At 50.9% G+C, this 27,081-nt stretch overlaps 1 protein-coding gene across 2 annotated transcripts in view; it reads right to left on the bottom strand.

Annotated features, from left to right (window-relative positions):
- RAP1GAP2 (RAP1 GTPase activating protein 2) overlaps positions 1-27,081 on the bottom strand; it is a 221,458-nt gene that overhangs the window by 89,482 nt on the left and 104,895 nt on the right. For both annotated transcript variants that reach the window (XM_074263903.1, XM_074263902.1), the window contains exon 3: positions 14,999-15,083. In XM_074263903.1, coding sequence (XP_074120004.1) covers positions 14,999-15,083 — 85 coding nt within the window. The remainder of the gene's footprint in view (positions 1-14,998; positions 15,084-27,081) is intronic.

Below are 27,081 nucleotides of genomic sequence, written 5' to 3'. Positions count from 1 at the left end.
CCCGTAAAAAGCAGCCAGGTTCTGCTTCAGGAGACACGCTGACCTTGCAGGGCCGCAGAACTCCGGCAGATTCCCCTCCCCACCTCATCCCTTCAAAAAAAAGAAAGAGGCTCCTTGTTTCCCCTTGAATCAAGCAATGGGTCCTTTGGGCTGCCCAGCGTTTGGGGAGCACCACAGAGATTTTCCTCATTTTACGTTTTACAAAAGAAAATTGAAGCAGACTTAACCACAGTCACATGGTAGTAAGTGAAAAAGGCAGGGTCTGGAGGGTCTGGGCAGACAGGGACCCCCAGGGCCAGGAACCAGCCCCACAATTACAGAGGAAGACTCCCAGTAGTCCACCGCTGGCCCGGAAGTAGTAGGGGCAGCGGGGAGCCACAGGGGATGGAGCCCCAGGCTTGGCGTCTGGGAAACCTGAGTCCCACTCTGGCATCCAGGGCCCGGATCCTTTTCCGGGCTGCTAAGAGGAAGGGATCTTTCCTTTCCCTTCATTACATCCCTGAGCAAGCCCCGCCTCCCTGTCTGCCTCAGTTTATTTGTAGATGAGCCGGAGGCCGACCCGCTGGTCTCTTTGCCCCAAAAACTAAACGGGGTCACAAAGACTGACGTGAAATATCACAATAAGCCAAAGAGCAGGGGTGGGGACCAGGCCCTCAGATCCCAGGGCTCCTGTCCCACAGGCCTGGGTTATGGGAACTGCTCAATAAAAGCTGCTAGATGGCGAGAATGAGGTCACCCTGTGTGAGAAAGACTGGTTCTTCCTCCACCCTCCAGACAAGGGGGCAGTGTGGAAACGGTGCCCCAAGGTCCTGCAGGGAGCACTCGGAGGGAGGCAGGGAGCACTCACCCTAGTGAATTTGGGGAGGGCTGGGCGGGGCCAAGGCAGCGGCCCGAAGGAGCTTTAAGAAGAACCCCCCCCCTGCCTCTGCCCCAGGCACAAACGGTCGATGACAACAGGCATCTGTAGAGTGTGGGGGCTGGCACAGATCACTGCCCAACCCCGTCGCCAGCCTGAGGGACTTCTGCTCCCGACCTTCAGAACCGTCCTCTGGGAAAGGAGGCCGTTGGACCGGTGGCCCCCGTCAGTTCTAGAACTGGGGGCTTGGCCGCACTTCCACCGCCAAACGCCCGGGTAACCTTGCCTTTCCGGCTCCTTGAGCCTCAGTTTCCTTATCTATAAAATGGGGAACTTATCTCAGGGACCCGCCCCCAACAACAGGCAGGAATCCAGGTAAGAACTAGCGCTTTTTCCTTCCCAACTCCAAGTTCAGGATCCCACAAGGCTTCTCCGAGTCACCGACGTTAGAGCTCTAGGACCGCCCAGGCTACCCCTGCCCGTCCCCAGACAGGGACGGGAGCTTTTCCCGGCGCTGGGAGTCCTTCCCCCGGGGCGGGGGGTTCCCTCTATCCCACAGTCCCCTTCTCCGCTTTAGCTGAGTCCGAACCGGCCGGAAGCGGCCTGCCACCCTCCCCTAACTAGTCGTTCCTGGTCACCCTGAAAGCAGCCAAAACACACAAGTGAGAACAGCTGTTGGCGCGACTCAGACCTGCCCGGGCCCGAGGGGGGCGGGGCTCTCCGGCCCAAACCAAGCTCCCTGCCGAAGGGGGGGGGGGTCTCTGACCCAAACCAAGTCCCCAGCCGGAGGGGGGGGTCTCTGACCCAAACCAAGTCTCCAGCCGGAGGGGGGGTCCCTGACCCAAACCAAGTCCCCAGCCGGAGGGGGGGGTATCTGACCCAAACCAAGTCCCCAGCCGGAGGGGGGGGTCTCTGACCCAAACCAAGTCCCCAGCCGGAGCGGGGGGGTGGTGTCTCTGACCCAAACCAAGTCCCCAGCCGGAGGGGGGGGGGTCTCTGACCCAAACCAAGTCTCCAGCCGGAGGGGGGGGGGGGTCTCTGACCCAAACCAAGTCTCCAGCCGGGGGTGGGGGGGGGGTGTCTCTGACCCAAACCAAGTCTCCAGCCAGAGGGGGGGGGGTCTCTGGCCCAAACCAAGTCCCCAGCCGGAGGGGGGGTCTCTGACCCAAACCAAGTCTCCAGCCGGAGGGGGGGGTATCTGACCCAAACCAAGTCCCCAGCCGGGGGGGGGTGTCTCTGACCCAAACCAAGTCCCCAGACGCCTCCGGCCGTGGGGTGGGAAGACAAGCCCCCTCCGATCGGCGGCGGTGGGCCGGACCGAAGTGGGTCTGGGGCCTCTCAGTAAGAGGCGGGAAGGAGCCGCTCTCCTGGCCAGCCCGGGCCTTGCGGAGGGAGAAAGGGCACGGAGGGGCTGGGCGGGCAGTCGGGGGTGCGAGCACGAGGGAGACCCGCTGGGAGGCGGCCCTGACGCCCTCCGCCGCGGGCCTTCACCCGGACTCCGGGGCCGCAGGAGCCGCCCGTCTGGTTAGCCTGGTTTGGCCCGGCCCAGCTTCTCCAGGGAGGAAATGTCTGCGATTCTTGGGGGAGGGGGAGGAGGGAGAAGCAGCCCGTCGGACGCCTGGTCAGGCCTCGGCCACGAGCATTTCCTCGAACCCGGCTCCAGGCCGGGCGGGGCCGGCTCCCTCACACTCACAGGCCAGTCCCGGGGTGTCCCCGGCCCCCCAGAGGGAGGGGCGAGCACGGAGCTGCCGTCCCCAGCGGAGAGAGGGGGGGAGGGGGCCGTGGGCCGGAGCGTTACATTCCCAGCCCCAGGAGCCCAGGAGCGCTCCAAGCCCGGGCTGAACCTTCGGCTGCTTGGGAAAACCAAGGAGAAAATGGTAATGATGCAGACTGAACTTAAAAGTGGCGGCTTGCTTTTTGGAGAGCCGGTTGTTAAACACTTCCCAGCAGCTTCCTGGAGACAATAACACAGAGGAAACCATGACAGGGACGAGGCAGGACTGGAGCTTTAGAGCCCCTCCCCCCTCGGTCCTAGGTCCACACAACGCTGCTGGTCACGGGTAGGGGAGAAAAAAGCAGCGCGCTGGAGCAGGATGACCGCCGTCTTGGAACCAAAGGATTGCACGTTTGCCCGTTATTTAAGCGCTCTCGACGCGGAGAAGACGAAGGGGAGCGTTGGGATCTGGCCCCAGACACTTAGCAGCTGCGTGGTCCTGGGTCTGCCTCAGTGTCCCCAACTGTAAAATAGGAATAATAAGAGCCCCGGCCTCCAGCTTGTTGTGGAGTCACAAGGAGCACCACAGAAATGCTGGCTGCTGTGAATGAGGGATGGGCGCAGTCCGGGGCAGTGGGGGCTCCCAGGAGGAGCGGAGCAGACGCTGGAGGCAGGGAGCCCCCGGCCCTGAGGGGGACGGGCCTGCCCGGGCTGGGTGTGGATTTCCTGCCTTGTCGCCGGCCGTCTCACACCCTGCCGCCCCTCTCCCTCTCCGGAGGGGGTGTGCCCTGGATGGGGACTCTCCTTGGTATTAGCCCAAAGCAAGCAGATCGAAGGAGGAAATCAGAGTGAGCATGGGGGGGGGGGGGAGGTTAGAGATGGAAACTGTTCTCTGCTTCCCCAGACGGCGACTCTGGGCCAGCCAAGGATTTCCTGAGCCTTGAAGGGGGACCCACAGGACCGCCCGTCCCAGGCTTACAGCCGAAAACCGAGAGCATGGGCTTGGAACTCGGGCCGGGAGTGGTCCCGACTGCACAGACCCTCACGGGGAGAGAGGAGAGCAGAGAGGGCTGTCACACTCCTCAGCCTCATGTCTCCTGGGCCCTCGGTCATTCCATCTCTGGCCACGGGCTCCTGAACTTGGAATTGATCCCCCAGCCCATCAGTAAGCACATATTATGCACTTATGTGTTCCAACCAAAATTCATTCCACGATTAGCTGGAGGCAGCCGGGTGGTGCAGTAGCTAAAGCATCAGGCCTGGGTCAGATAAACTCATCAGGAACACGTAAGCTGCGTGACCTTGGATTAGTCACTTAAGTCTGTTTGCCTCAGTTTCCCCATCTGTCAAATGGAGAAGGAAATGGCAAACCATTCCAATATCTCTACCAAGAAAACCCCCCAAAGGATTCCCAAAGAGCCGGTCACAACTGAGATGACTGAACACCACCATCAACATGGCAGGTCCTGAGGCTACAGAGAGGGAAAAGAGACCGAACTAGACCTGCCCTCATGGATCCCGTCAGAGGACATAGGTACAAATTCATGCATAAAACATCAGGGCTGGGGCTGTGACAACACTGACAAAGAGACCAGCTAAGTGAGAAGACGCCTTCAGCTAACGGCCACCATCGCTGCCACAGCGCATTAGAACAAGATTCTCCTCACCTTTTTTGGGTCACAGATCGCGTGGACAGTCTGTGACTCCTACAGATCTCAGCCAGACTTTCTAAATGAATAAGATCAAACACACAGGCTTGGAGGGAAACCAATTCTATTGAAATATAGTTGCCAAGATATTAAAAAAAAAAAAAACCCCAAAACACTGAAATCAGGAGGACAAAGTTGACCTCAGACACTTAACACTTCCTGGCTATGTGACCCTGGGTAAGTCACTTAACCCCGACTGGCTGAGAAAAAAAACCAAAGAAAAAATCATCACAAGCTCACAGACACCAAGAAAAGGACTGCTTTCTTGGAAGGCTACTAAAGGCACTGAGGAGCTTCAGTGATCTTCCCAGAGTCCTACAGCCAGCTCTCCTGCATCTCTCCACACCTTGCTACCTCACGAACAATGTCTGTAGCCTGAACAAAAGATCCTCTTTATTTTTAGGGGGTTGGGAGAGGCTCTTATGCTTCAGTGCTGTCTCCAGCACCTTCCTCTTGTTCCCCTCTGCCCCCCTACCCTCCCTGCCAATTTCTATCCTCATCCTGAAGGGCCCTTTCCAAGCTCCTCCTCTTTCCATCAGGATTTATCAGGCACTATTTTTGGTCTGATTCCCACAGATCTCTTGGCCACAGACTGTGCCCATCTCGAGAAAAAAGAGAGAAGGAAAGAAAAGGGAGGAAAATCCATTCTCAGCTCGTGTTCATGAAGAAGCCCTCACAGAAGAGGAAGAACTGATCCCTGATTCAGCTGTAAAGGGTCAGGTCTCTGTTGGCTCTTGCAGAGTTCACAGTTTGAGGTTACAAGGGAATTTAAAGGTCATCTAGATTAACTCCCTCATTTTATAGTTGGGGAAACTGAAGCACAGAATGTTATAAGGGCTTTGTCCCAGGTCACTCAGGTGGGAAGGTGACGTGTGTTGAAATGGATGAAGCAGGAACTCAAAATCTTAAATGTGAAAAATAAAATGCTGTGAAGTGGGAGGAACTTTTGTTTGGCAAAGAAATGGATGAAAAACTGAATTCAAATTCAGCCTGTGTGACCCTGAGCCAGTCATTTAACTTGCCTGCCTCAGTTTCCTCATTTGTAAGTGGGGATAACAACATCTATGATAAAATAAGGTTATCTTTGTAAAACGCTTTTTTGTCAATTGTTGATTAGTCACATCCAACTCTCTGTGATCCCTTTTGGGATTTTCTTGGTAAAGATACTAGAGTGGCTTGTCATTTCCTTCTCGCGTTCATTTGACAGAGAAGGAAACTGAGGCAAACAGAATTAAGGGATTTACCAAGGGTCACATAACTAGTCTGAGGCTGGATTTGAATTCAGATCTTTCTGACTCCAGGCCAGGCCCAAAGATACTTTTTATTATTATTATTATTATTATTATTATTATTGTTTTATTACTGTTATTTATTCTGACTCCAAATTAAATCCATTTCCCACTGTTTTCTTGGACTTTGTTCAACTTAAAAGAAAGACAGTTTTTCAAAGGTGCCGCCCCCCAGGTCTGAACTTCTGGGATTTGGTTTCTGTACCAGAGACTTTAATTGGCTCCCAGTGTGAGGAAGTAGCACAGTCCGGCAATGAGGAAGCAATATGGAGGAAATGTGGAGGGATGTAGGAAGGGGGAGGGGGAGGAAGGAAACCAAGCCAGAGAAGGAAGGACGGGGTGGGGGGTGGAATTTAGGTGGGCAGCATGGGCTCCCGGCCTATTCATGCTACCCACACAGTAGGAAGAAAAACCAGTCCCAGAGGGAGAGAGCAGATGGTCCAGCCTAGGATGGGGGCTCAGCAATGGGGAGAGACTTCTAGGAAGTGGGAATAGGCCTGTGGTGGAGTAAATGCCGAGTCTGGTGTCTGAGGCCCCCCAAACACTAATTGTGTGACTTTAGACCAGTCACATCCTCTGTGCTTCAGTTTCCTCATCTGTAAAAATGGGGGGAAGCTGGATTGAACTAAATGGTTTTCGAGGTCTCTTTTAGCCCTAGGTCTATGATGTTATTATCCAAATTCTAAAGGCCCTTTTCCAGAACTTGAGAGCCCTTTTCCATCTCACCTCCACGAGGCCGCTAATCTACACAGTGGACAGAGCCCTGCCTGGGCTTGGATTCATATGCTTCCTAGCTGTGTGGCTCTGGGCAACTCATATTCTGTCAGCCTCAGTTTCCTCTTCAGGAAAATGGGGTCAAGGGCTGTTGTGACAATATGCCGACAATTTTGAGACAATGAGACAATATTTGTAACATTGTAAACCTTTAAAGTGATAACATTGAATCTATGTTTTATGTGTGTGTTTGAAAAATATATATATATATATGGAGGGAGAGAAGAAGGGAGAGACAGAGAAATAGAGAGAGACAGAGAGAGAGAAAAAAAAAACAGAGAGAGAGAAAAGAGACAGAGTCAGAGACAGAAAGAGTTGTGTGAGTTGTGTGCTTCTTGTCTCCCCCATTGGGATGGCAGCTGCTAGAGAGCTGGCTGTTTTTGCCTTTCTCTGTGTCTCCAGCACTTAGCCCTAAGTAGGCACCTTATGTTTGTAGATTGATTAAGTGAGCCTCAAAAAAAGCCTCGAGAAGTTCCTTTTCTCTCTAACTAAGAGCCCTCTGGCAGCCTCCCCCCGCCCTCCCCACAGAGCTTCCAGCCTGCTTTCCAGGTGAGCAAGGATCCAGGTGAGAAGGACACTTCCAATCTCAGGCGGAACCCTAGCAACTTGCACTGGCGAGCGCCACAGATGCGCCGGGCCCAGAGACAGATTGGCCAGAGCAAACAGAGCTGCAATCAAAGGGCAGGCTGGACCTTGACAAAGTGGCTGTAATTTGGGGCAGCAAATATTTGTCTTGACGTCCAAATGCCCCTCCAGAGCTTGTTTGAAGAAGGAAAAAAACAACCACCACAATTTGTTCCATCTTCTCGTTCCGTCTCCTGGCTTGCCCAGGCTGACAACAGTCAGTTCCTTCAGCCTCCCACAGATGGGCCCCTTTCCTCCTCACTAGCAAATCATTTCGGTCCTCAGCTTGACTGCCATCTCCCTCACCTACTGCTGGCTAACTGAGGCCATAGAGTGAAAGGAAGACTTCTGGAAGAAAGAGAGAAGGTAGAAGGAAGAAGGGAGAGAGGGTTTGGATACGGAGGAAGAAATGGGAAGGAAGGGAGGAAAGAAGGAAGGCAGGTGAGTTTCTGAAAGAGAAAAAGATCAAGGAGGAAATGAAGGATTTGAAAAGGAGGAAGGAAAGGAGGAAAGAAGGAACAGAAGAATGAAGACAGGATTTAGGTACTGAGAAAGAGATGTAAAGGAAAAAAGGAAGGAAGGAAAGCTTCTGAAAGAAAGAGAAAGGAATGAAGGAAATGAAAAGGAGGGAGGGAGAGAGGAAAGAAAAAGGAAGGAAAGAAAGAAGAATGGAGACAGGAAGGAAGAAAGGAATGAAGGAACAAAGGAAGGAAAACAGGCTTCAGAAAGAAAGAGAGGAAGGAGGGAATGAAGAAAATGGAGGGAGGAAAGAAAAGAAGGGAAAGAGGGAGCCCACACTTAATGATGTGCCAGGTTGATCATAACTTCAAGGAACTTTGTCCAGTTAGACTGAACCGTAGGGGTCAAAGAATCACAAAATTGGACATCCCAAGGGGGGAAGGACACTAGAAGCCACTGAGTCCAAGCCCGCATCTTAGAGAGGCCCTGAGAGGGGAGAGCTGGCCATCCAGCCTTGGCCCTACATGACCTGGAACTCTGGGTCCTCGGGTCTTTTCTCTGAGACCTGTGACCCGTCCAGAAGCCTGCCTTGGCTCCACATGCTCTAGACCGAAGCTCTACAACACTTAAGACCGTCACTGAATGCAAAACTCTTTATTCCCACCCAGACTTTAAGCCCCTGAAGGTTTCAGGTCATCTGTGCTCTCCATACTCCTCATTCATACTCAGCTAAGCTACCGGTAACTGGTGCTCATAATAGCAAAAGCCAATATTAATATAATGCTTCATGCTTACAAAACACCACATACTCCATCACAACTATCCCACAGGGTTTCTGGGATGCTGTCATTACCCTCATTTTAGAGACAAGGAAACTGAGGCTAAAAAAGGCCATGTTTGTGACCTCCCGATGGCACACAGCTCCTTAAGCATCCTCACTCACACTCAGGCCACAGGTTGATCCTGAACTCTAACTGGATTCCTATTCTTTGTTTATTAATCAATTATTTGTTTTATATTTTTAAATTAATTTAATTAAATTCCTTTTAATTTTTTTTTTAGTTCTCAATATTTTCTTTTTTTATTATCAATCGCATTTTATTTTCCCAAATACATGTAAAGATAGTTTTCACCATTCGTTTCTATAATTTTGTGTTCTAAATTTTCCCCTCCCTCCCTTCCCTCCTCCCTCCCCAAGACATCTGATAGAGGTGCAGGCAGTCCTTTTAAACCTATCTCCACATTTGCCACTCCACATTTACTTTTATAAGATTTTGATTTCCTTTTTTCTCTCTTCCTCCGTCCCTTTCCCCTTCGACCAGACAGAAAGTCATACACGTACAGTCATATCAAATAGCTTTCCACCTTAGTAAAAGAAGTCTGATTCCTCTTCTAACCGCCAAATGACCTGGTCCCAGACCCTGAGCCTCCATGGCCACTCCCAGCTGTCCATTTAGGGGGGGTGGCTTAGGGCTGCCCCGTCAGAACTAAGGGATGCAGCATGTATCCTGAGGATATATTCATAACAGAGATAACAGAGATCACGCTCTCCCAAGTCAGAACCATACAAGCCGGGCTCCAGGCCTCAGGGGAATGAGTCCATTACCCAGAGCTGCCTTCTGTGTGGGAGCCCCAGGGAAGAGGAAAGGGGAGAAAAGCAGACTCCGGCTGCCGGGGCAATGGGGCGAGAGCCATGTGTGCACATACACACTGCCCGATTTGTCTCCTCCTCATGCTCTGGGCACAAGGTACCATTCTCTGTCCCAGCCCCAGATAACATTCTCCTGCTAGGTCACTGGCTTAAGGACAACACACCAGGTAGGCTCTTTGGATATCGCTGGAGATGTATCCCAGGGCTCAGGGAGTGCACTGAGCCTGAAATTAGGAAGACCTATCTCCCTGACTTCAAATCTGCTCTCAAACACTTTTTATTTTTTCATTTTTTTCCTGAGGCAAGTGGGTTAAGTGACTTGCCCAGGTTCATACAGCCAGGAAGTGTTAAGTGTCTTGAGACTAGATTTGAATTCAGGACCTCCTGACTTCAGGGCTGGGGCTGGGGCTCTATCTCTAAACACTTATTAACTTGTGTACCCCTGGTCAAGCCACATCTTTGACTCAGTTTCCTCAACTGTAAAAACTGGAGAAGAAAATGGCAAACCGCTCCAACCCCAAATGGATTCATGACTGAAGGAACGGAGCAACAAAAAAAGATTGCAAACTTAAGGCAGAGCAGAGTTCTAGTCACCATCTGCTCTGACTAACCCCTTGAAGAAAACTTGAGGTCAAATTTCAGCTCTGCTACTTACTCCTGAATGGCCTTGGCCCTCAATTTCCCAATATGCAAAATGAGGGGGGGTGGACTAGATTGATGCTTTTTAAACCCCATATGGGGTCAGATAACTGAATGTTGGAATTGTGACACTACCGTCTTATCACCAGTAATTGTTTGGTTTGCGTTCCTATTTTCTATACCTGGAGCTGCAGAAAGCAGGTTATTCCTCCCTAACTCTCTGAGACCCTCATGATTCTGTGTCACTCGTGGCTCCTCTCGCTCGGTCCAACTTAAAACCAGCGTGGAGGGTCTCAGTATTGGGCAGACAGGAAGAGAAGGCCCTTAAATGACTTTTTGCTATTCAGGGCCGAGCTCCTGAGAGAGGAGCCTGTCCCAGACAGTATCAGGGAGAACACGGCAGCCCGGCGCAGGTGGGTAAGGCTGGACTCCTGGCTAGGCTGCCAACTCACCGGATGCCCCTGAAGCCCTCTGTTTTCTCTCCTGTCAAATGAGAGGCTTGACCCAGATGGCTTCAAAGGTCTCTCCCAATCACGAAGCTGGAAGGGACCCAAACCTCTAGACCTCCGCACCAAATGAAGGGGCAAGTTTTCTTAGACTTGGCAGGTCTCTGCCAGCCCTGAATCTGGGCTCCAGGAGATAATGGGGAATGTGCCCGGTTTGCTTTCCATACGGGTGAGCTCTCACTCCAAGCCCAGTGGGACCCAGCCTCCTCCAAGGCAGCACGAGCCCAACAGCATATGGCCCAAGTGACCCGGCCGCTCTCTTCTGGATCCATTCTCCCGTGGTCCCAGGCAGTCGTATTCTCAATCATCCCTCGGACCATCCAGGCTGGGCCGGTGCCCATTCTCAGCTACAAAGGCAGCTGGGCTCTAGTAGAAGGGATGCTGGGTACAGAGTCAGGGAGACCGGGGAAGTAGGTCTGACTGCCATTCATTCACCACATGGTCTCAGTTTCCTCATCTCTAAAATGGAAACAACAATATTTCCACGACCTGACTCATAAGGGGTTGTAAAGATCAAAAGAGAGAATGAACACGAAGTGCTTTGTAAGCTGTTAATCACTGAATAAATGCCAGGCAACACAAATGGTGGGGAAAAAATCCCTCCATTAGAATAGGGTTTGGTGCGCTTGTCTCTCTAGCACAGAGCACAGTGATTAGTACGTGGGAGGTGCTTAATAAATGCCTGATGAATGAATGAATGAATGAATGATATGGAGTTAAGAGATCTAAATTAAGTCAATTTGGCCACTTTTTAGCTTAATGACTTTAAGTAGATCCCCGGATTTCTCTGATTTTCAGTTTCTAATCATATAAAATGGGAATAATAACACTTGCCTTCCTTATCTTCTAGGGAAGATACAGTAGATTTACAGTGGGAAAAGATCCCAGTCGCAATCTAATCTAATACCTTTCATTTTCAACCTAACCTCAGTTTCCTTCTCTGTAAAAATGAGACGATAGGACTAGATGGTCCCAAAAGTTCTTTTCTGCTCTAGATCTCTGAAGAGACTATAATAAGAGGTCGAGTGACTTACCCACAGTCATATGGTTAGGAAAGGGAAAAGTCAGAATTTGAACCCAGGACCTTTGACTCCAAATCCAGGGTTCTTTGCTCTGTAATCTGGAAACCTTAAATGCTCTGCAAATACGTGTCACTAATAACAGTGCTCTTAGCTATATTCCATATTCCATCTTTTTTAAAAATTAATTTTATAACTATTAACATTTTTTTTACAACATTATCCCTTGTACTCCCTTCCGTTCTGAATTTTTCCCCTCCTTCCCTCCACCCCCTCCCCTAGATGACAGGCATTCCCTACATATTAAATATGTTATAGTATATCCCAGGTACAATATATATGTGCAGAACCGAATTTTGTTGTTGTTGTTGTTGAAAAGGAAGAATTGGATTCAGAAGGTAAAAAATAACCTGGGGAGAAAAACAAAAAAAATGCTCACAGTTTACACTCATTTCCCAGTGTTCCTTCTCTGGGTAACTATATTCCATCTTGAATGTTCGAAACTGTGACCCTTGTCTTCCTGTTTCATGCCTAAAGCTACCTCTCACTCTTCAAGACTCTTATGCTCAACGCCCCGCCTTCCAGTGGGAAAACTCCGTTACACAGACGGGCACCTGTTCTTTTAAGAGCTTTAGGCAGTGGAAAGACTTACATGAACGGATACTGAGTGAAGCAGGACCAGGAGATCATTATATACTTCAACAATACTGTATGATGACCAATTCTGATGGACGTGGCCCTCTCCAACAATGAGATGAACCAAATCAGTTCCAATAGAGCAGTAATGAACTGAACCAGCTACACCCAGCGAAAGGACTCTGGGAGATGACTATGAACCACTACATGGAATTCCCAATCCCTCTAGTTTTGTCCACCTGCATTTTTGATTTCCTTCACAGGCTAATTGTACACTGTTTCAAAGTCCGATTCTTTTTGTACAGAAAAATAACTGTATGGACGTGTATACATATGTTGTATTTAACTTTAACATATTTAACATGTATTGGTCAACCTGCCATCTGGGGGAGGGGGTGGGGGGGGAAGAAGGGGAAAAACTGGAACACAAGGTTTTGCAATTGTTCATGCTGAAAAATTACCCATGCATAGATCTTGTAAATAAAAAGCTATAATAATAATAATAAAGTTTTAGGCAACTGTCTGGGGCTCTGAGAGGTTAATTCAGACGCCAGAGTCACCCAGCCCCGGTATCAAAGGTGGGACTTGAATCCGCGTCTCCCCACCTCCAAGATCAGCCACACCTTTATCTGTGCTGTGGTCTGCTCGCCCACCCTGTGCATAAGAGGGCCAGCCGAATGTGACGATCTCTGGTCATTCTGGGCCTCCCCAGGCCCCTTCCACCCTGGGCATCTCCCCCAAATCCTGAGAATTTGCGCTACACCATTGAGGGGACGCCACATTAACGTCAGCAGCCGCCCACCACCGGCTCTCAGCTTTCCTCCTCACTGGGCCATTCAAGGAGCAGCCTGGGAATTTCCCTTGACCCCAAACATATGTCTGAGCTCATCTCCCAGTGACGGGTCATTAATCTTCCCATTCTGGCCAACAGCACACGCCGGCTTTCTCCATAGTGAAGCCCCAGCCAGGACTGGGACTCTGAGCACGGGCAAACAAACTCTAGAACCCAGAGGAGGTGGACGGAGCGAGGAGGAAGCGCAGGAATCAATGCGGCCATTGTAATCATGATTTCCTCCCTTCTGCTCTTACAAAGTCCATCTCCCGCTTCATTTAACCTTCTCTGCCCTGTAAAGGGAGCCCAGGGCTCTGGCCCACGGCTGGCATAAGCAAGTGCCAAATGTTTGACACACTTCCCCACCGCCTGAGGAGCCAGGTGGGGAAACTGAGGCTCAGAGAGAGGGAGGGATCTGTCCAAAGTCGCACAACTAGTTAGTGGACCCGGGTCTTCTGTTTCCAGGTGCCCGCACTGATCGGGTGCCAAATGACCTCCCCAAAGGGGGCAGTGCACGGGAAAACAGCTGGCCGAATTTAAATCCCAGCTCTACCACTTGCAATCTAATGGACCCTGTCAAGTCGCTGAGATTCCTGGCCTCAGTTTCCTCATCTGTAAAACGAGGGGGTTGGACTAGCGCGCTTCTGAAGGCCCTTGAGATCCATGAAGCTAAATCCAGCCTTCCTTATCCTGCTGCTTTTTCCTTGTGAATCGTTTCCTATTTCAGCTGTATGCACTTGCTTTGTGTACATTTGCTTGTTTCCCCCGTTAGACTGTAAGCTCCTGGAGGGAAGGAACCAACTTTTGCCTCTTTTTGTTTTCCTTGAACTGAGCTTAATAAACAGGTTATTGAACTTGTAGGACCAGTTGAATGGTCTTATAAAGCACTTAGCCTTAATGGGGCTCAGTTTCTTTTCTGTGAATTGGAGAGACTGGACGAGATGGCCTTTGAGCTCCCTTCTAGCTTGGGCTGTGATCGTATGGTTGATATGAGGGTTTTGTGGCCCTCTATCGCCCCTGGGAGCCCTTAAGGCTGCTGAGGACGGAGACTAGCGATTTTATGCCCACTTTGCAAATCAAGCCGCTAAGATCCTGGTTTAATGGATAAAACACTGAAGCTCAGTCTGCCCCACACTAGCCATGTGGGTCCCAAGTCCCTTGACTTCTATTTGCCTCAGCTGTAAAATGGGGACAATAATAGCCCTTACCTTGCTAGGTTGTTGGGAGAATCAAATGAGATCATATTTGTAAAGCACATAGTAGGACTTCAAAAACACTTATTCCCTTCCCCCCTTCCTCAGGAGGATGACAAACCCACAGTAAGGCAGCATTAAAAAATGATTGTTGGATGTTGACTCCCCAGTGAAACTTGACTGAAAGAAATAAAGTCAAACTATGCCTCGGGGAAGGCCAGCTGGAGTCCGCCTCACCCTCCTTAAAACAGAACCTCCTAATCAGGGGACGCTCTCGGGGACTGGGGAGTCTCGGATCCCAGAGCAAACGGAGGCAACGATGGCCTGGCCCCTGCACATTCAGCCCAGAGACCTGGTTTAGGAGAGGAAGGGGCTTGTCCCTCGTAGACCACGGGCTGGCACCCCCCTGGCAGGCAGATAAAACTTCCTGGAGGAAGTCTGGCTTCTGGGGGTCCAAGGGAAGAGAAAGGGGAGGGAGTTCAGGGCCACATGGGGGGGGAACGGTCGGTAGGAGCAGCTGGGACTATGGGCAGTCACTTAGCCTCAGTTTCCCCATCTGTATAATGTACATACACACACATATATAATGGATAATGAAGATAATACCTGCCAGCTATTACTTGCTACTTCCCAGGAGTGCTGTGAAGATCCAATACAAACTCTGCAAACCTCAGAGCGTCACACAAACGCGGCTATTCTTATTATCTCAGGAGGCCTGAATCAGCCTGCCCCCTCAGAGTTCTCCAAGCAGACCACAGAGAGGGGGACATGGAACACAAGAGCCTCCCTCGAGTCCGGGGCCGCCACCGGGGACGAGGAGCCCAGCTCCCGGCACAGCTTCCCCTTCCCAGCTCCCAGGTGGTTCCCTGCTAATTATCAGGGCTCGCGCTTTCTCCGCTGCAGCACCCACATGCTCCCCCGCGACCGGACGTGCCTGGGTCACACAGTGAAGCTGCTCCTTCGGAGGCCTGGGCTGAAGCCGTACCAGAGAGCCCAGATGTGCCCCCGCCAAGGTCTCGGCCTCCGGGACAAGAGGCCCGGAAGGGCGGCTCGGGGGCCGCGGGAGCCAGATGTTCCCTTCTGCTCCAGGCTCTTACCTTCATGGTCGGGGGGGCCGTGAGGGGGGGAGACAGAGGCCGGTCCGGGACGGTCCCATCTGCGGTGTTGGCCAGCTCCTGTTTCCTGAAAAGCCAGAACACACAGGGAGTCAGTGGTGGTTTGTGCAAAAGTCTCCCTTTCCACCTTGGGTTGGGCTGGTCCGAAGGGCCCCTAAATGAGGGGGCTGAGAAAGGGGGCGTGAGGGGAACCTGGGGGCAGGTGTGGGAGGCCGGGAATGGGGCACCGGGCGGTCAGGGGGGCCAGGGAGCCAGTGCCTACCGGCCTGGGAGATGGCAGATTAAATTCATCTCAGGTGAACCCCTGGCAGGACCAGGGAACAGAGTGTAGATAAATAGTTTTGTTTCCATGGCAACACAATTGCGACAACTTTCCTCCCTCCTCCCCGCCCCCAACAACAAACACACATCCAAACTCCCCCCTTCCCATCTGGCACTTTCTAGTGACCGGAGTGTTTGTTCACGGGCCTCCATCCCTGGATGCAGACAGGAGGTGCGGAGGGTGGGCTTAGTGGATCCCAAAGGGACCCGGCTCTATCACCGAAATGGGGGCCACCCCCCCAGAAGAGCTCGGAGCTGGCGTCTGCCCACGGAGGATCCTGTGAACGCCCCAACGTCTCTGCTCTCCCCTCCCAGGGGAGGTGTTTCAGGCTCGCAGAACGAGGGCCCCCAGGGCCCTCGAGTCCGACTCTCCCATCTTACAGACAAGGAAACTGAGGCCCAAGGAAGTCCTGGGGCAGGACTATAAAACACTCCTGATGAGGAATGTTGGGTCCATGGCTGTGTTTTGCCCAGGGCAGAAATGTCGCCAGAAATGACCGACTTGGAGTCACACAATCAAGTTAGAATCCTGGCTGTGACTGCGCAAGTCATGGATCCCTCCAGACCCCACTGGGGTAGTGGGCCCGAGTCAGAGGCTTACACCTGAAGGCCTCATCCCGTGTTGTCTCCCCCCGTTAGGGCCCGAGGTCACCGAGAGCTGGGCCCGGCTTCTGACCAAAACTTAGCACCCAGCCCGCGTCACGTTTGAGGGCTGAACGTTAGAAAGTTGAAGACTTCAGAAATCTGACGGAGGCCAGAGAGGGCCCAACATACAGCGCACCCTCACCGCTCCACAGGAGGAGGCCCGCGTCTCTGGGCCAGACCACCCCCAAAACCTGTCCTCCACCCTGCGTATGCTGTGAAACTTTCGTTTTTCCGTCAGGGTGGGGACCCAAGAGGAGGGGGAGATGAGCGAGTTTAACTAAGGAGACACGTTTTTACCCACATAGATGCTTGAGGGGGAACTGACCCCAAGGTTCGGTGCAGTTCCAGATCTAAGGGCCGTGGGAGGACGGGCTCGCGGGCAGCAGTGGTGGAAAGGTTGATGTGGGGTGGGGGTTGCCCGTCAGACACTCCGTGATGTGCGTGAAACCCCCAGGCCCTCACAAGTAGAAGCGATGCTCACGCCCAGCCACACTCTTTCCTACTAGGAAGCTGACCAGAGACAAAGGCTCTCCATACACCCTTCTTCCCACCCACCGCAGACCCCTTGCCCAGCCTGTCCCCCCTCCCAAGTGGCAATATCATCCTAATTACCCCTGCAGAGCCTCAGGCTCCAGATGACTGCAAAAGGGGTTCTGGGGACTCTAACCCATCTGCCCCCCTTCCCGGCGCCCTGAGCTCTGAGTGAAACCAAGAATTGACCTGTTCCGCCAAGTAAGAAGATACCTCCTGAGAAGGGGGGCTCTGCCAGGGCCGGCCCCCGCACTCCCAAGTAGCCAGAAATGCACTCAGTCTAAACATCTGGCTTCTAGGGAGTTCTCTTAAACCATTAAAGCTAAGCAAGCCCATTAGTTCCTCTTTCTGCCGCTTCCTCTTCCCTTTTCTTCTTCCCTCACCCTCACAAGACGTCCAGGGCTTTACTGGCCAGACTGCTTTCTTAAGGACCCTCATGCTTACATACAAACTCTGCCTCTCCCTGACTGGCCACCTAGGGCTCCCGAGCTCCACCTGCCTCAGCGTGGACCCTGGACTTGGAGTGAAAGCAAATAGTTTCTGTTTTGACCAGAAACCCTGAGGATCTGCCCTTCCTACAGTGATTTTTTTTTTCTTGAGGTAAAAAAGGTCATTCTCTGAAACTCATTTCTTTTAGCCTTAATCTCTGGATGGGGGTTGCCTCAGTCAGACCGTGGTCTGTTAAAATGGCTGCATCCAGAACCATCTCCTGATCCCCATCTGGCCCAGTGGTCCTGGTTCTGGGCAGACCTTGCCCAGCCTCCCTCACTTAAATCCGATTCGCCTGCATGTCATGGCATCCCTCCCTGACTCCATGTCCTCTTTGAGAATGAAGATAGAGTTTGGTCTAGAGCCATGACCTACCTGACCCTCGGGCATCCGGCCTCTACAGACCCCCAGTAATGGAGAAGCTCTACCCCTCCCCACAACTGGTCTGTCCAAGGGGAACGGCAGCTCTTTAAAGACTCGAACACAGCTCTCAGTTCTCTTTCTTTGCTTTTCTCTTTTCCCGTCTCTTCAGCCCACCCTCCCAAGGCACAATTTCCTTCCATCTGCTAGTATCTTCCTCCTGTTGTTGTTCAGTCATGGATGACTCTTCAGGACCCCATTTGGGCTTTTGGGGGCAAAGTTCGGCCATTCTGTTCTCCAGCTCATTTGACAGATAAGGCAACTGAGGTAAACGGTGTCATGTGACTTGCCCAAGATCACACAGCTGGGAAGTATCTGAGGTTGGATTTGAGCTCCCAACGATGAGCTTTCCTGATTCCTATCCACTCCATCACCTGGCTGCTCAAGTATGTTCTTGTTGAAGAAAGCAATTCTGGCCACCTGGGTTTAGGAGCGACTTTGATAAGCTGGGGAAGGACCAGAGGGGGCAATCAGAAAGTGGAAGCATCTTGAGTGCAGCCCCGGTCTGAAGGAATTGGGGTGTTCAGTCTAGAGAAGGATAGGCTCACGAAGGATTTAGGGGCCAACTTTAAATAAAGGTCCCTCTCACAGAAGAGGAGTTAAGACTTTTTCTGCTTCTCTATCAAAGGCAGAATCAGAATCCAGGAGTAAATTTACAAAGAGGCAAAGGTGAGCTTGATGTGGAGAAAATCTTCCTAACAATTGTTGAGTCACTTCAGTAGTATCTACTCTTCAAAGCCTCATTTGGGGTTTTCCTCGACAAAGTTCTTCAGTGTCTTTGCTAAGAAAAGCCCAAATGAATCACGAAGAGATGACATGACTGAAAGTGAAAAATACTGGCGTGGTTTGCCATTTCCTTCTCTGGTTTGTTTGACAGATAAGGAAACTGAGTCAAGCAGGGTGAAGTGACTTAGCCAGATTTTAATTCAGGAAGAGGACTCCAGGCCCCCCAATGCACTGGATGCCTATTGCTGCACAGAAGTGGAATGCACCTAAGTTTCTGCATATGGTCAGTGCAGGAATTTGTTTTTGCTTAATATTAATAATATTTCTTATAAGGGTTTTGTTTTTTTCTTTTTAAAATTATGATGGAAGATGGAAGAGAAAGAATTAAAAATGAATGAACGAAAAATAAAAATAAAAGCAAACATGGCTGCCTTAGGAGGTGGAAGGTTCTTTCTCCTGGGACATATTCCAGCAGGGCGTTGGTCAGGTAGGTACTTAGAATTCCTCTTCAGATACGGGCTCGACCAGAGGTCCCTTCATATGGTAAAAACCCTGTGGTCCTGCCTTGTAACAATCCTAGGAGGCGGGTGCTGTTCCCATTTATAGAGAACAAAATGAGTTTGGGAGAGGTTGAATTGACTCAGTGTCACACATGGAGTTACAGTCAGGATCTGAACTCAAGCCTTCCTCACCCTAAATTTGCATTGAATTTATGTATGTGTGATACCCCCACCCCCACCCCAAATACAACAGGGGCCTCTGATTTTCCTCTGTGGTCAGTGGGGAGGGGCTTTTGGGTCTCCCAACCTCCTCTAGAAGGAACATGAAACAGGTGTTGGTCATACAAAAGCTAACGATATCCTCCTCCTCCTCCTCCCCCTCCTCCTCCTCCCCCTCCTCCCCCTCCTCCTCCTCCCCCTCCTCCTCCTCCCCCTCCTCCCCCTCCTCCTCCTCCTCCTCCCCCTCCTCCTCCTCCCCCCTCCTCCTCCTCCCCCTCCTCCCCCTCCTCCTCCTCCTCCTCCTCCTCCCCCTCCTCCCCCTCCCCCTCCTCCCCCTCCCCCCTCCTCCTCCCCCTCCTCCTCCTCCCCCTCCTCCTCCCCCTCCTCCTCCTCCCCCTCCTCCTCCTCCTCCCCCTCCTCCTCCCCCTCCTCCTCCCCCTCCTCCTCCTCCTCCTCCCCCTCCTCCTCCCCCTCCTCCTCCTCCCCCTCCTCCTCCTCCCCCTCCTCCCCCTCCTCCTCCTCCTCTTCCTCCTCCTCCTCCTCCTTCTCCTCCTCCTTCTCCTCCTCCTGGCAGTGACCTTTGTCTCTCCCCTTCAGTTCTCAGTGGGGCCGGCTCAGCCCTGGCGGAGGGACTCGGCTAACTCAGACCAGCAAGAAAGCTTGCCTCCCATCCATCCCATTAGATTGCGAACATCTTGTGGGAAAGGACGTTTGTATGCCCAGTGCTCAGTCTTTGAGTCAGTTGTCACTGAATGGGTGTTGCCTCAATCAAACTGAGATCTGTTAAAGATCTTAGCTTAAAAGGTCACTGCATCCAGGGCCATCTCCGGTTGCCCTGACCACTCACTGGCCACTGGACCCCCATGGCTCTGGGAGGGAAAGGGAGGCCGGTGACCTTGCCCTGCCCTCCCTCCCTTCAATCCAATTCATGGCATCATCTCCTAATATCACATCCTCCTCTTTTTTTTTTTTTTAATTAAAGCTTTTTATTTTTTGAAACACGTGCATGGATAATTTTTCAATGTTAATGCTTTTTTTTTTTCCACTGAGGCAATTGGGGTTAAGTGACTTGCCCAGGGTCACACAGCCAGGAAGTGTTAAGTGTCTGAGACCAGATTTGAACTCGGGTCCTCCTGACTTCAGGGCTGGTGCTCTATCCACTGCACCCCCTAGCTGCCCTTCAACATTAATCCTTGCAAAATCTTGTGTTCCAATTCCCCCCCCTTCCTCTACCCCCTCCCCTAGATGGCCAATAACCTAATATATGTTAAACCTGGTAGAAATATATGTTAAATCCAATATAGGCATATATATTTGTACAATTATCACGGTCCTTCTTGAGAACAAAGGAGATGCACAATTTGCACACAGTCGATATTTAATAAATGTCTATTTTATTATTTTTTTGTGAGGAGTTTGTGAGGTTAAGGGACTTGCAGGATCACCAGCTAGTAAGATTAAGTGTCTGAGGCAGCATTTGAACTCAGGTCCTCCTCCCGACTTCAGGTGGGCGCTTCATCAATGGCACCACCCAACTGCCCCGACCAATGTTTATTAATTGTGAACCACAGACTTCTCCATTCTCAGATCTAGTCAATCTGTACTTCTAAGTCACAAGGGAAGGTTCTTTTCAGGGAGAGGGGGGCTGCTGGGAAATAATACAATGCACTGGTAAAACTTAAAAAAAAAGAAGAAGAAGAAGGGGGTCAGAACCTGCAGATCAAGGCCTGGAGAGGCAGGAAGACCGAAGCTGCCATCTTCCCCTAAACCCCAAACCAGCCAGGCTGAGGACACGCTGTCCTTCCCCTAGAGATGTCTCTTGGGGGCAGGATTTCACAAAACAGAAAAGGCGTTCCCGGAACACAACCCTCAGAAGAGTTGACTTTCTTAAGCTGCCTGCCAGCCACTGATGGGCGGCTGTTAGAATCCCAGCAGGCCCCTCTCCCTGGGACCCAGAAAGGCCCATTTGGGTTCAAGATGATGAGCTCATCCTCTCCCCACGACTTCTCAGGCATCTCAAGCCCGAGTGGATCCTGGTTCCCTCTGCCCGCGCGGGGGCATCAAGTCCCATGTGTCTTTAATGCTGCTTGTGCTTTCTTACCTCCTCGCAGACAGCAAGCTCTTGGTTGCCATGGCAGCCCCCCCAGCTGCCAAGAAAATGGGCATCAGACTGGCAGCTAGGGAGGAACCAGGCGGGGGAGGAAACCGGAGGGAACGGGATCCAGGCAAAGGGACCACCGCCCCGGCCTTGACCCCTGGGCTTTTCGGCCACCCCAGCCCTTTCCTGAGTTCAATAGCTGTAGGAGCCTGGAAGGTCAGTTCAAATGCCACCTTTGCCACTTCCTACGGGCAAACCAGATACTGACTGGACTTTGGTTTCTTCATTTGGGAAAAAATGGGCAGAGGACTGGAATCAGTGATGGCTAAGGTTCCTCCTCCCAGTTCTACAGCAAAGATCCTATGCTGATAAATAAGCAGCTGGGTGGCTCAGGGCATAGAGTGCCAGGCCTGGGGTCAGGAGGACGCGTCTCCCTGAGCTTAAATCTCAGACACGCGCTAGCAGGGGGATCCGGAGCAAGTTACGTAATCCAGTTTGCCTCAGTTTCTCAATCTGCCAAAGGAAAGGCAACTCACGCCAGTATCTCTGCCAAGAAAACACCACATGGAATCGTGAAAAAAAAAAAAAAAAAGAATGAATAACAACTAATAAATCCCTTCTAGCCCAGAACGTTCCCTCACATCTGTGCCCTTCCAAGTGTTAGTTTCCAAACACATGAGCAGGAGGAGAACGAGAGGGTGGGATGAGGAGTGGACTGGTCACCCTGGGAAGACTCAGCTGAAAGGAAGGGTGAGTGGGGGACGTTCAGAGGGGAGGGGAGGGGAGTGGGGGGAAGGGCACTGGCCCCTCTGGGTACCTCTGAAATACCTGAATTCAGGATTGTAACAACTCTCCCCCCGCCATTTTTCAGAGACTAAAGCCCAGGGAGAGGCTGTAATTTGCCAATGGCAACCCAAAAGTTTAATGGCAGCATCGAGAATATAACTCTAATCACCATGGTCATCCTGTAGCTCCTGCTCCACGTTGGGAATATTCGGGACTTTCAGGAGGGAGGAATCCAGGAGAAGGAAGCAGTTGCAAATTACTACGCGAGGCAGCTGGAAAGCCCAGGGCCTGAGGGAGCCGGGGATGGAGGCTGAGAAACAGGGGCCTGATCAGCATGGCTGTCTGGGACCAGACAGGGGGCCCAGCTGGTGGGCTGGGAGGGGATCAGAGGAGCAGCCACAGGCGCTTCTCCCAGCCCTCCTGCGGAACCGTCTCTCTTAGGATCTTTTGCTTCTCTGAAATTGATTCTAATTACTGAACAAGTCACTTCCCTTGTCCCAGCCTCAGTTTCCCCAGCTGGAAATGAGGGGGTCGACTAAGTGACTTTTGAGCGTCCTCGCTGGGTCTGCTGCAGCTTTGCAGGTGTCACATGCTGTCTTCCTCTCTCCCAGCAACCTAGTGGTGCAGAAAGGATCTGGCCTGGGAGTCAGGACCCCGGGGGTTCCTGTTCTGGAGACGGACTCTCAGCCGTGTCCTTGAACAAACCAATTAACGGCTCTAGAATTCAATTTCTTCAGCACTAAAAGGGGATCAGCTTAGTTGGGCTGCAATTACTGGCCTGGTGAACAAATGAAGTAATCACAGAGTGTCCCCTAGAAGGGACTCAGAGGCCATTTAGTCCTTCCATTTAGGAGAGGGAAACGAGAGCCAGCCAGGCGAAACTCCTTGCCTCAGGGCACACGGTGCTTTGTGATTCCTTCCCTTCTCTTTTGCAGGAAGACAGAGAAAGAAAGAGAGAGAGAGAGAGAGAGAGAGAGAGAGAGAGAGAGAGAGAGAGAGATAGAAGAGAGAGAGAGAGAGAGAGAGAGAGGAGACAGAGAGACAGAGAGAGAGAGGAGAGAGAAGAGAGACAGAGAGAGAGACAGAGAGAGACAGAGACAGAGAGACAGAGAGAGACGGAGACAGAGAGACAGAGAGAGAGAGAGACAGAGAGAGACAGAGAGAGAGAGAGAGAGAGAGAGAGAGAGACAGAGACAGAGACAGAGACAGAGACAGAGAGACAGAGAGAGGGAAGAGAGAGAGACAGAGAGAGACAGAGAGCAGAGAGAGACAGAGAGAGAGAGAGAGAGAGAGGAGAAGAGAGAGAAAGAGACAGAGAGAGAGACAGAGAGAGACAGAGACAGAGAGACAGAGAGAGACAGAGACAGAGAGAGAGAGAGAGAAGACAGAGAGAGAGAGAGAGAGACAGAGAGAGAGAGAGAGAAAGAGACAGAGAGGAGAGACAGAGAGAGACAGAGACGAGAGACAGAGAGAGACAGAGACAGAGAGACAGAGAGAGAGAGACAGAGAGAGACAGAGAGAGAGAGAGAGAGAGAGAGGAGAGACAGAGAGAGAGAGAGAGAGAAAGAGAGAGGGAGAAAGAGAGAGACAAGAGAGAGAGAGAGAAAAGAGAGAGACAGAGACAGAGAGAGAAGAGAGAAAGAGAGAGAGAGACAGAGAGAGAGACTGAGACAGAGAGACAGAGAGAGACAGAGACAAGAGACAGAGAGAGAGAGAGAAAGAGACAGAGACAGAGACAGAGAGACAGAGACAGACAGACACAGAGAGACAGATACATAGACACAATGACAGAGAGACAGACAAAGGAGAAGAAAGAAAGAGAAAAAAAGAAGAGGGCTGAATTCACTGGGTAGTATGATATTGAGACCCACCAATTAGGACCTGAGTCCCTTAATCGTTCTGTGACTCAGTTTCCCCATCTGTAAAATGAGAAGATGGTGTCTAAGATCCTTTCTGATTCTGGAGCCATTCTATTTGGTAATTCAAGATGGCAGAGAATAGGGGCTGGGAAATGGACGGAAGCCCAAGGAATCCTGCCAGAAATACAGAGACAGGGAACAGCCCTGACATGGAAGCTCTGTCTATATTGTAGCTTAACTAATAAGAGTAGTACCAATGATAATGACAATATAATAATATTGACATAATATTAAATATGAATGAATATTCAATATAATAATATTGACTAATGACAGCATTTATGTTACCTGTGTTGTTCCTACGTTGTCTCACTCGATCCTTACACTGACCCAGGCAACAAGCATTATAATCCCATTTTACAGACCAAAAAATAAAGGCTCAGACAAATTAGGTCATTTGCCCATGGTCACCCTGCTAGGAATTGTCAGAGGAAGGATGAAAAGGAGTCTCCACCTTCAAGTCCAGAGATCTCTCCATTATGTGACAGGGCTTTTCCTGTAGTAGAATCTTTTTATTTTTTATTTATCCAAGCGGCATTTATTAAGCACCTATTATATGCCAAGCAGCATTTATTAGGCGCCTAGTAGATGCCAAGCACCGTGTTGAGAATTGGGGGTACAGAATCAAACTCAAAGCAGTCTCTGCCCTCAAAGAGCTTCTATTCCACAAGAGAGGCAGTGGTATGGTAGAAAGAGCTTCAATCTGGCGTCAAATCCAGATGCTGCCATTTTTCTGGGCGACACTTCCTATGAACGTCTCTGGTTTCCTCGCTTGTACAATGAAGGTGATCTCCAAGGCTTATTGCAACTCAGAATCTAAGATCCTTGTCACCTCTCCCCTGAAAATCTCCTAGATTCCCTCCCTTGGCCAAAAGTGAAGAGAGGATGGCCCCAGGGGGAAGAGAAGACCACAGAAAGGATCATGGAGCCATAAGTGGAACACTCTTAGGGGTCCAGAGTCCAGACCCCTTTTTCTACAGATAAAGAAACCGAGGCACAGAGTAGCCAAGCAACTTGCTCAGCAACACCCAGCTGGTAAGCATCTAGTCCTCTGGAGATCCAGATTCCGAATTTGGAAAGGAATAAGGTAGGAATACTTCAGAGGCTCCTGCCCTCTCATAATTGAATCATTTCAGCTCAGAGGCTCCTTAGAGACATTTAGTTCAACTGACAATTTATATATAGAGAGAAACCGAGACCCAGGAAAATGAAAGGGGTTTCCCTGAGATCCCCCAGGATGCTCCAGGCAGAGAACTCCCTCCGATGGAATGACTCAAGGAACTCATGCAAATGCACCTCACACCACAGGCTCGGGAGCTGTGAGGGCCACGGCCGAGAGCGTCTGCACAGGAGGGGACACCGAGCAAAGGAGAGATCAGAGCGTGCGGGGTTAACCGGGGGAGGCTTTGAACAAGGTTTTGAAGGGAAAGAGGAGGCCAGAGGTCCTGTGGGGAGAAGAAATCATAGGGGGCTTCTTCACAAGTAGTACAGCAGGAGGAAAAAAGACTGAACTCTAGGAAAAAAGACCCAAAACAGAGACAAGACAAGAAATTCTGTCATTCAAACGTCGGCCGCTTCCTGGATGAAATCGCTTAGAAATGGCTTATTTAAGTGGTTCTCTCTGCGTCTAGGGGGAATATTGCAGTGTTATGGTGCACTGATTTACAAAGTCATCGACCCCAACCCTTTCATTTAACAAAGAGGGATACTGAGGCAAAAACGACTGACCCGAAATCACGTGGTGGATGCTGATGGAGCTGGGATCTGGTCTCCTGGTTCCCTAATTTGGGGCTCATCACCCCCCCATACCACACTAGCTTGAGTTTTCTAGCTTATTCCGGCCACAAGAATCGCAGTTTCCATTTCACAGATGAGCACACTGAGACCCAGAGAGAAGATGTGCTCCATCTGTCCCAGATGACTAAAGCGGGCTTAAAGACATAATGAATCCTAAGAAGGGAGGCAGAGATTAAGGAACTCTATCTCGGAGAACATGGTTCACAACCACACTGGGTAGTAATTAAGAGATAAGCCAACGTCTCTGTCTGGCTATAGGAAGATAGAATTAACTTAGATTAAAGGACAAATTGTGTGTGTGGAGATGTAACTAAAGTCCTTACAAAGCCCCAGACGGAGAGGAAAACACGAGCCGCTCCCAGAGCCCCTTAATCTCTCCGGAGGATCCCAGACTTTTTACTCCTGAAGAATAGGACATCCTCAGACCAAGAGACGGCGTTAGCTTCTAGCATCAGCTCCTGCGACATCTATGAAGACTCTTTGTTCAGTTGTATAGTTACAATGACTAAGCTTAGCCCCCCAGAACAAAAGCACACAATGCACCTCCATGCTTTTGCAGAGGGAGGGACACAGGGACCGGACCCAGATGTGGATGATATAGTCATTAGTTTTTGGGGGTTTTTTTCCGAATTGTTTTTTCCTCCTCTTTTTTTAAAAATTCCTTCTTATTTATTTATTCTTGATTTCAAGAGACGGCCCTCTGGAGAGGAGAGGAGAGGAGAATCTGCAAGTGAGGATGATGCAGAAACAAAGATCAATGAAATCAGAAGGGAAAGCTGCATCCTAAAATTGTTCTAAGTTCAAGGTATCGTCCACCTTCTGTACAAGAAGCAGCCATATAAATATTGGGAGGAAGAGAGACAGTGAGAACAGGAAGGCGTCTCAGGGCAGGGAATCGGGCAATCTCTGGAAGTAAAGAGAGATCCTCCGGACTAATCAGCCTCAGAGGACAAAACCCTTCTAATGAGACGGAGGGCTGCCAGGCGGTCAGCCCCACTTGGGCGCTTCCTGCAGCCACAGGGACATCACCTCATTAGCTAGCCCGGTCCGCCGCGGGAGGGCTCTGTCATTCCGGGATGACCGGGACAGAGACGAGCACAGAGAGGTCGGCAGGGCCTCCCTCTCAGAAGTCTCCATCTTCTCTCCTTTTGCTCTCTGGGGTCTGCCTTCCATTCAGATGAAGGCGACCAGCTGGGGAGAGGGAGCCAAGACCCAGCACTCACTGCTCCAGGGCCGGGCCACCCACGAAGAGGAGGTGAGCTGAAGGGGGAAATGAAGGTGGGCTTTCCACTGGTTTGGGAGAAGGAGGGAAAGAAGGGGATCTGAAGCAAACCCCGGGGACGGAGGGGAGCGGACATGGAGAAAGGAGCTCTAACACTCTTAATGCTCATATAACAAGGCTAGCAGACTGTGGAAAAGCAGCATGCTAGGGAGAAATCAATCAGTCAATCAATCCACATTTATTAAGCACCTACAAGGTGCTGTGCTGGAGAGACAGCACAGGAGAAATCATCAATCAATCAACTTTTTTTTTTTTTCCCCGAGGCAATTGGGGTTAATTGACTTACCCAGAATCACACAGCCAGGAAGTGGTCACATTTGAACTCAGATTCT

The sequence above is a fragment of the Sminthopsis crassicaudata genome, chromosome 4 (assembly GCF_048593235.1).
Source record: "Sminthopsis crassicaudata isolate SCR6 chromosome 4, ASM4859323v1, whole genome shotgun sequence".
Taxonomy (NCBI): domain Eukaryota; kingdom Metazoa; phylum Chordata; class Mammalia; order Dasyuromorphia; family Dasyuridae; genus Sminthopsis; species Sminthopsis crassicaudata.
Note: the sequence above shows the minus strand (reverse complement) of the source record. Positions and strands in the feature narration are given on the sequence as shown.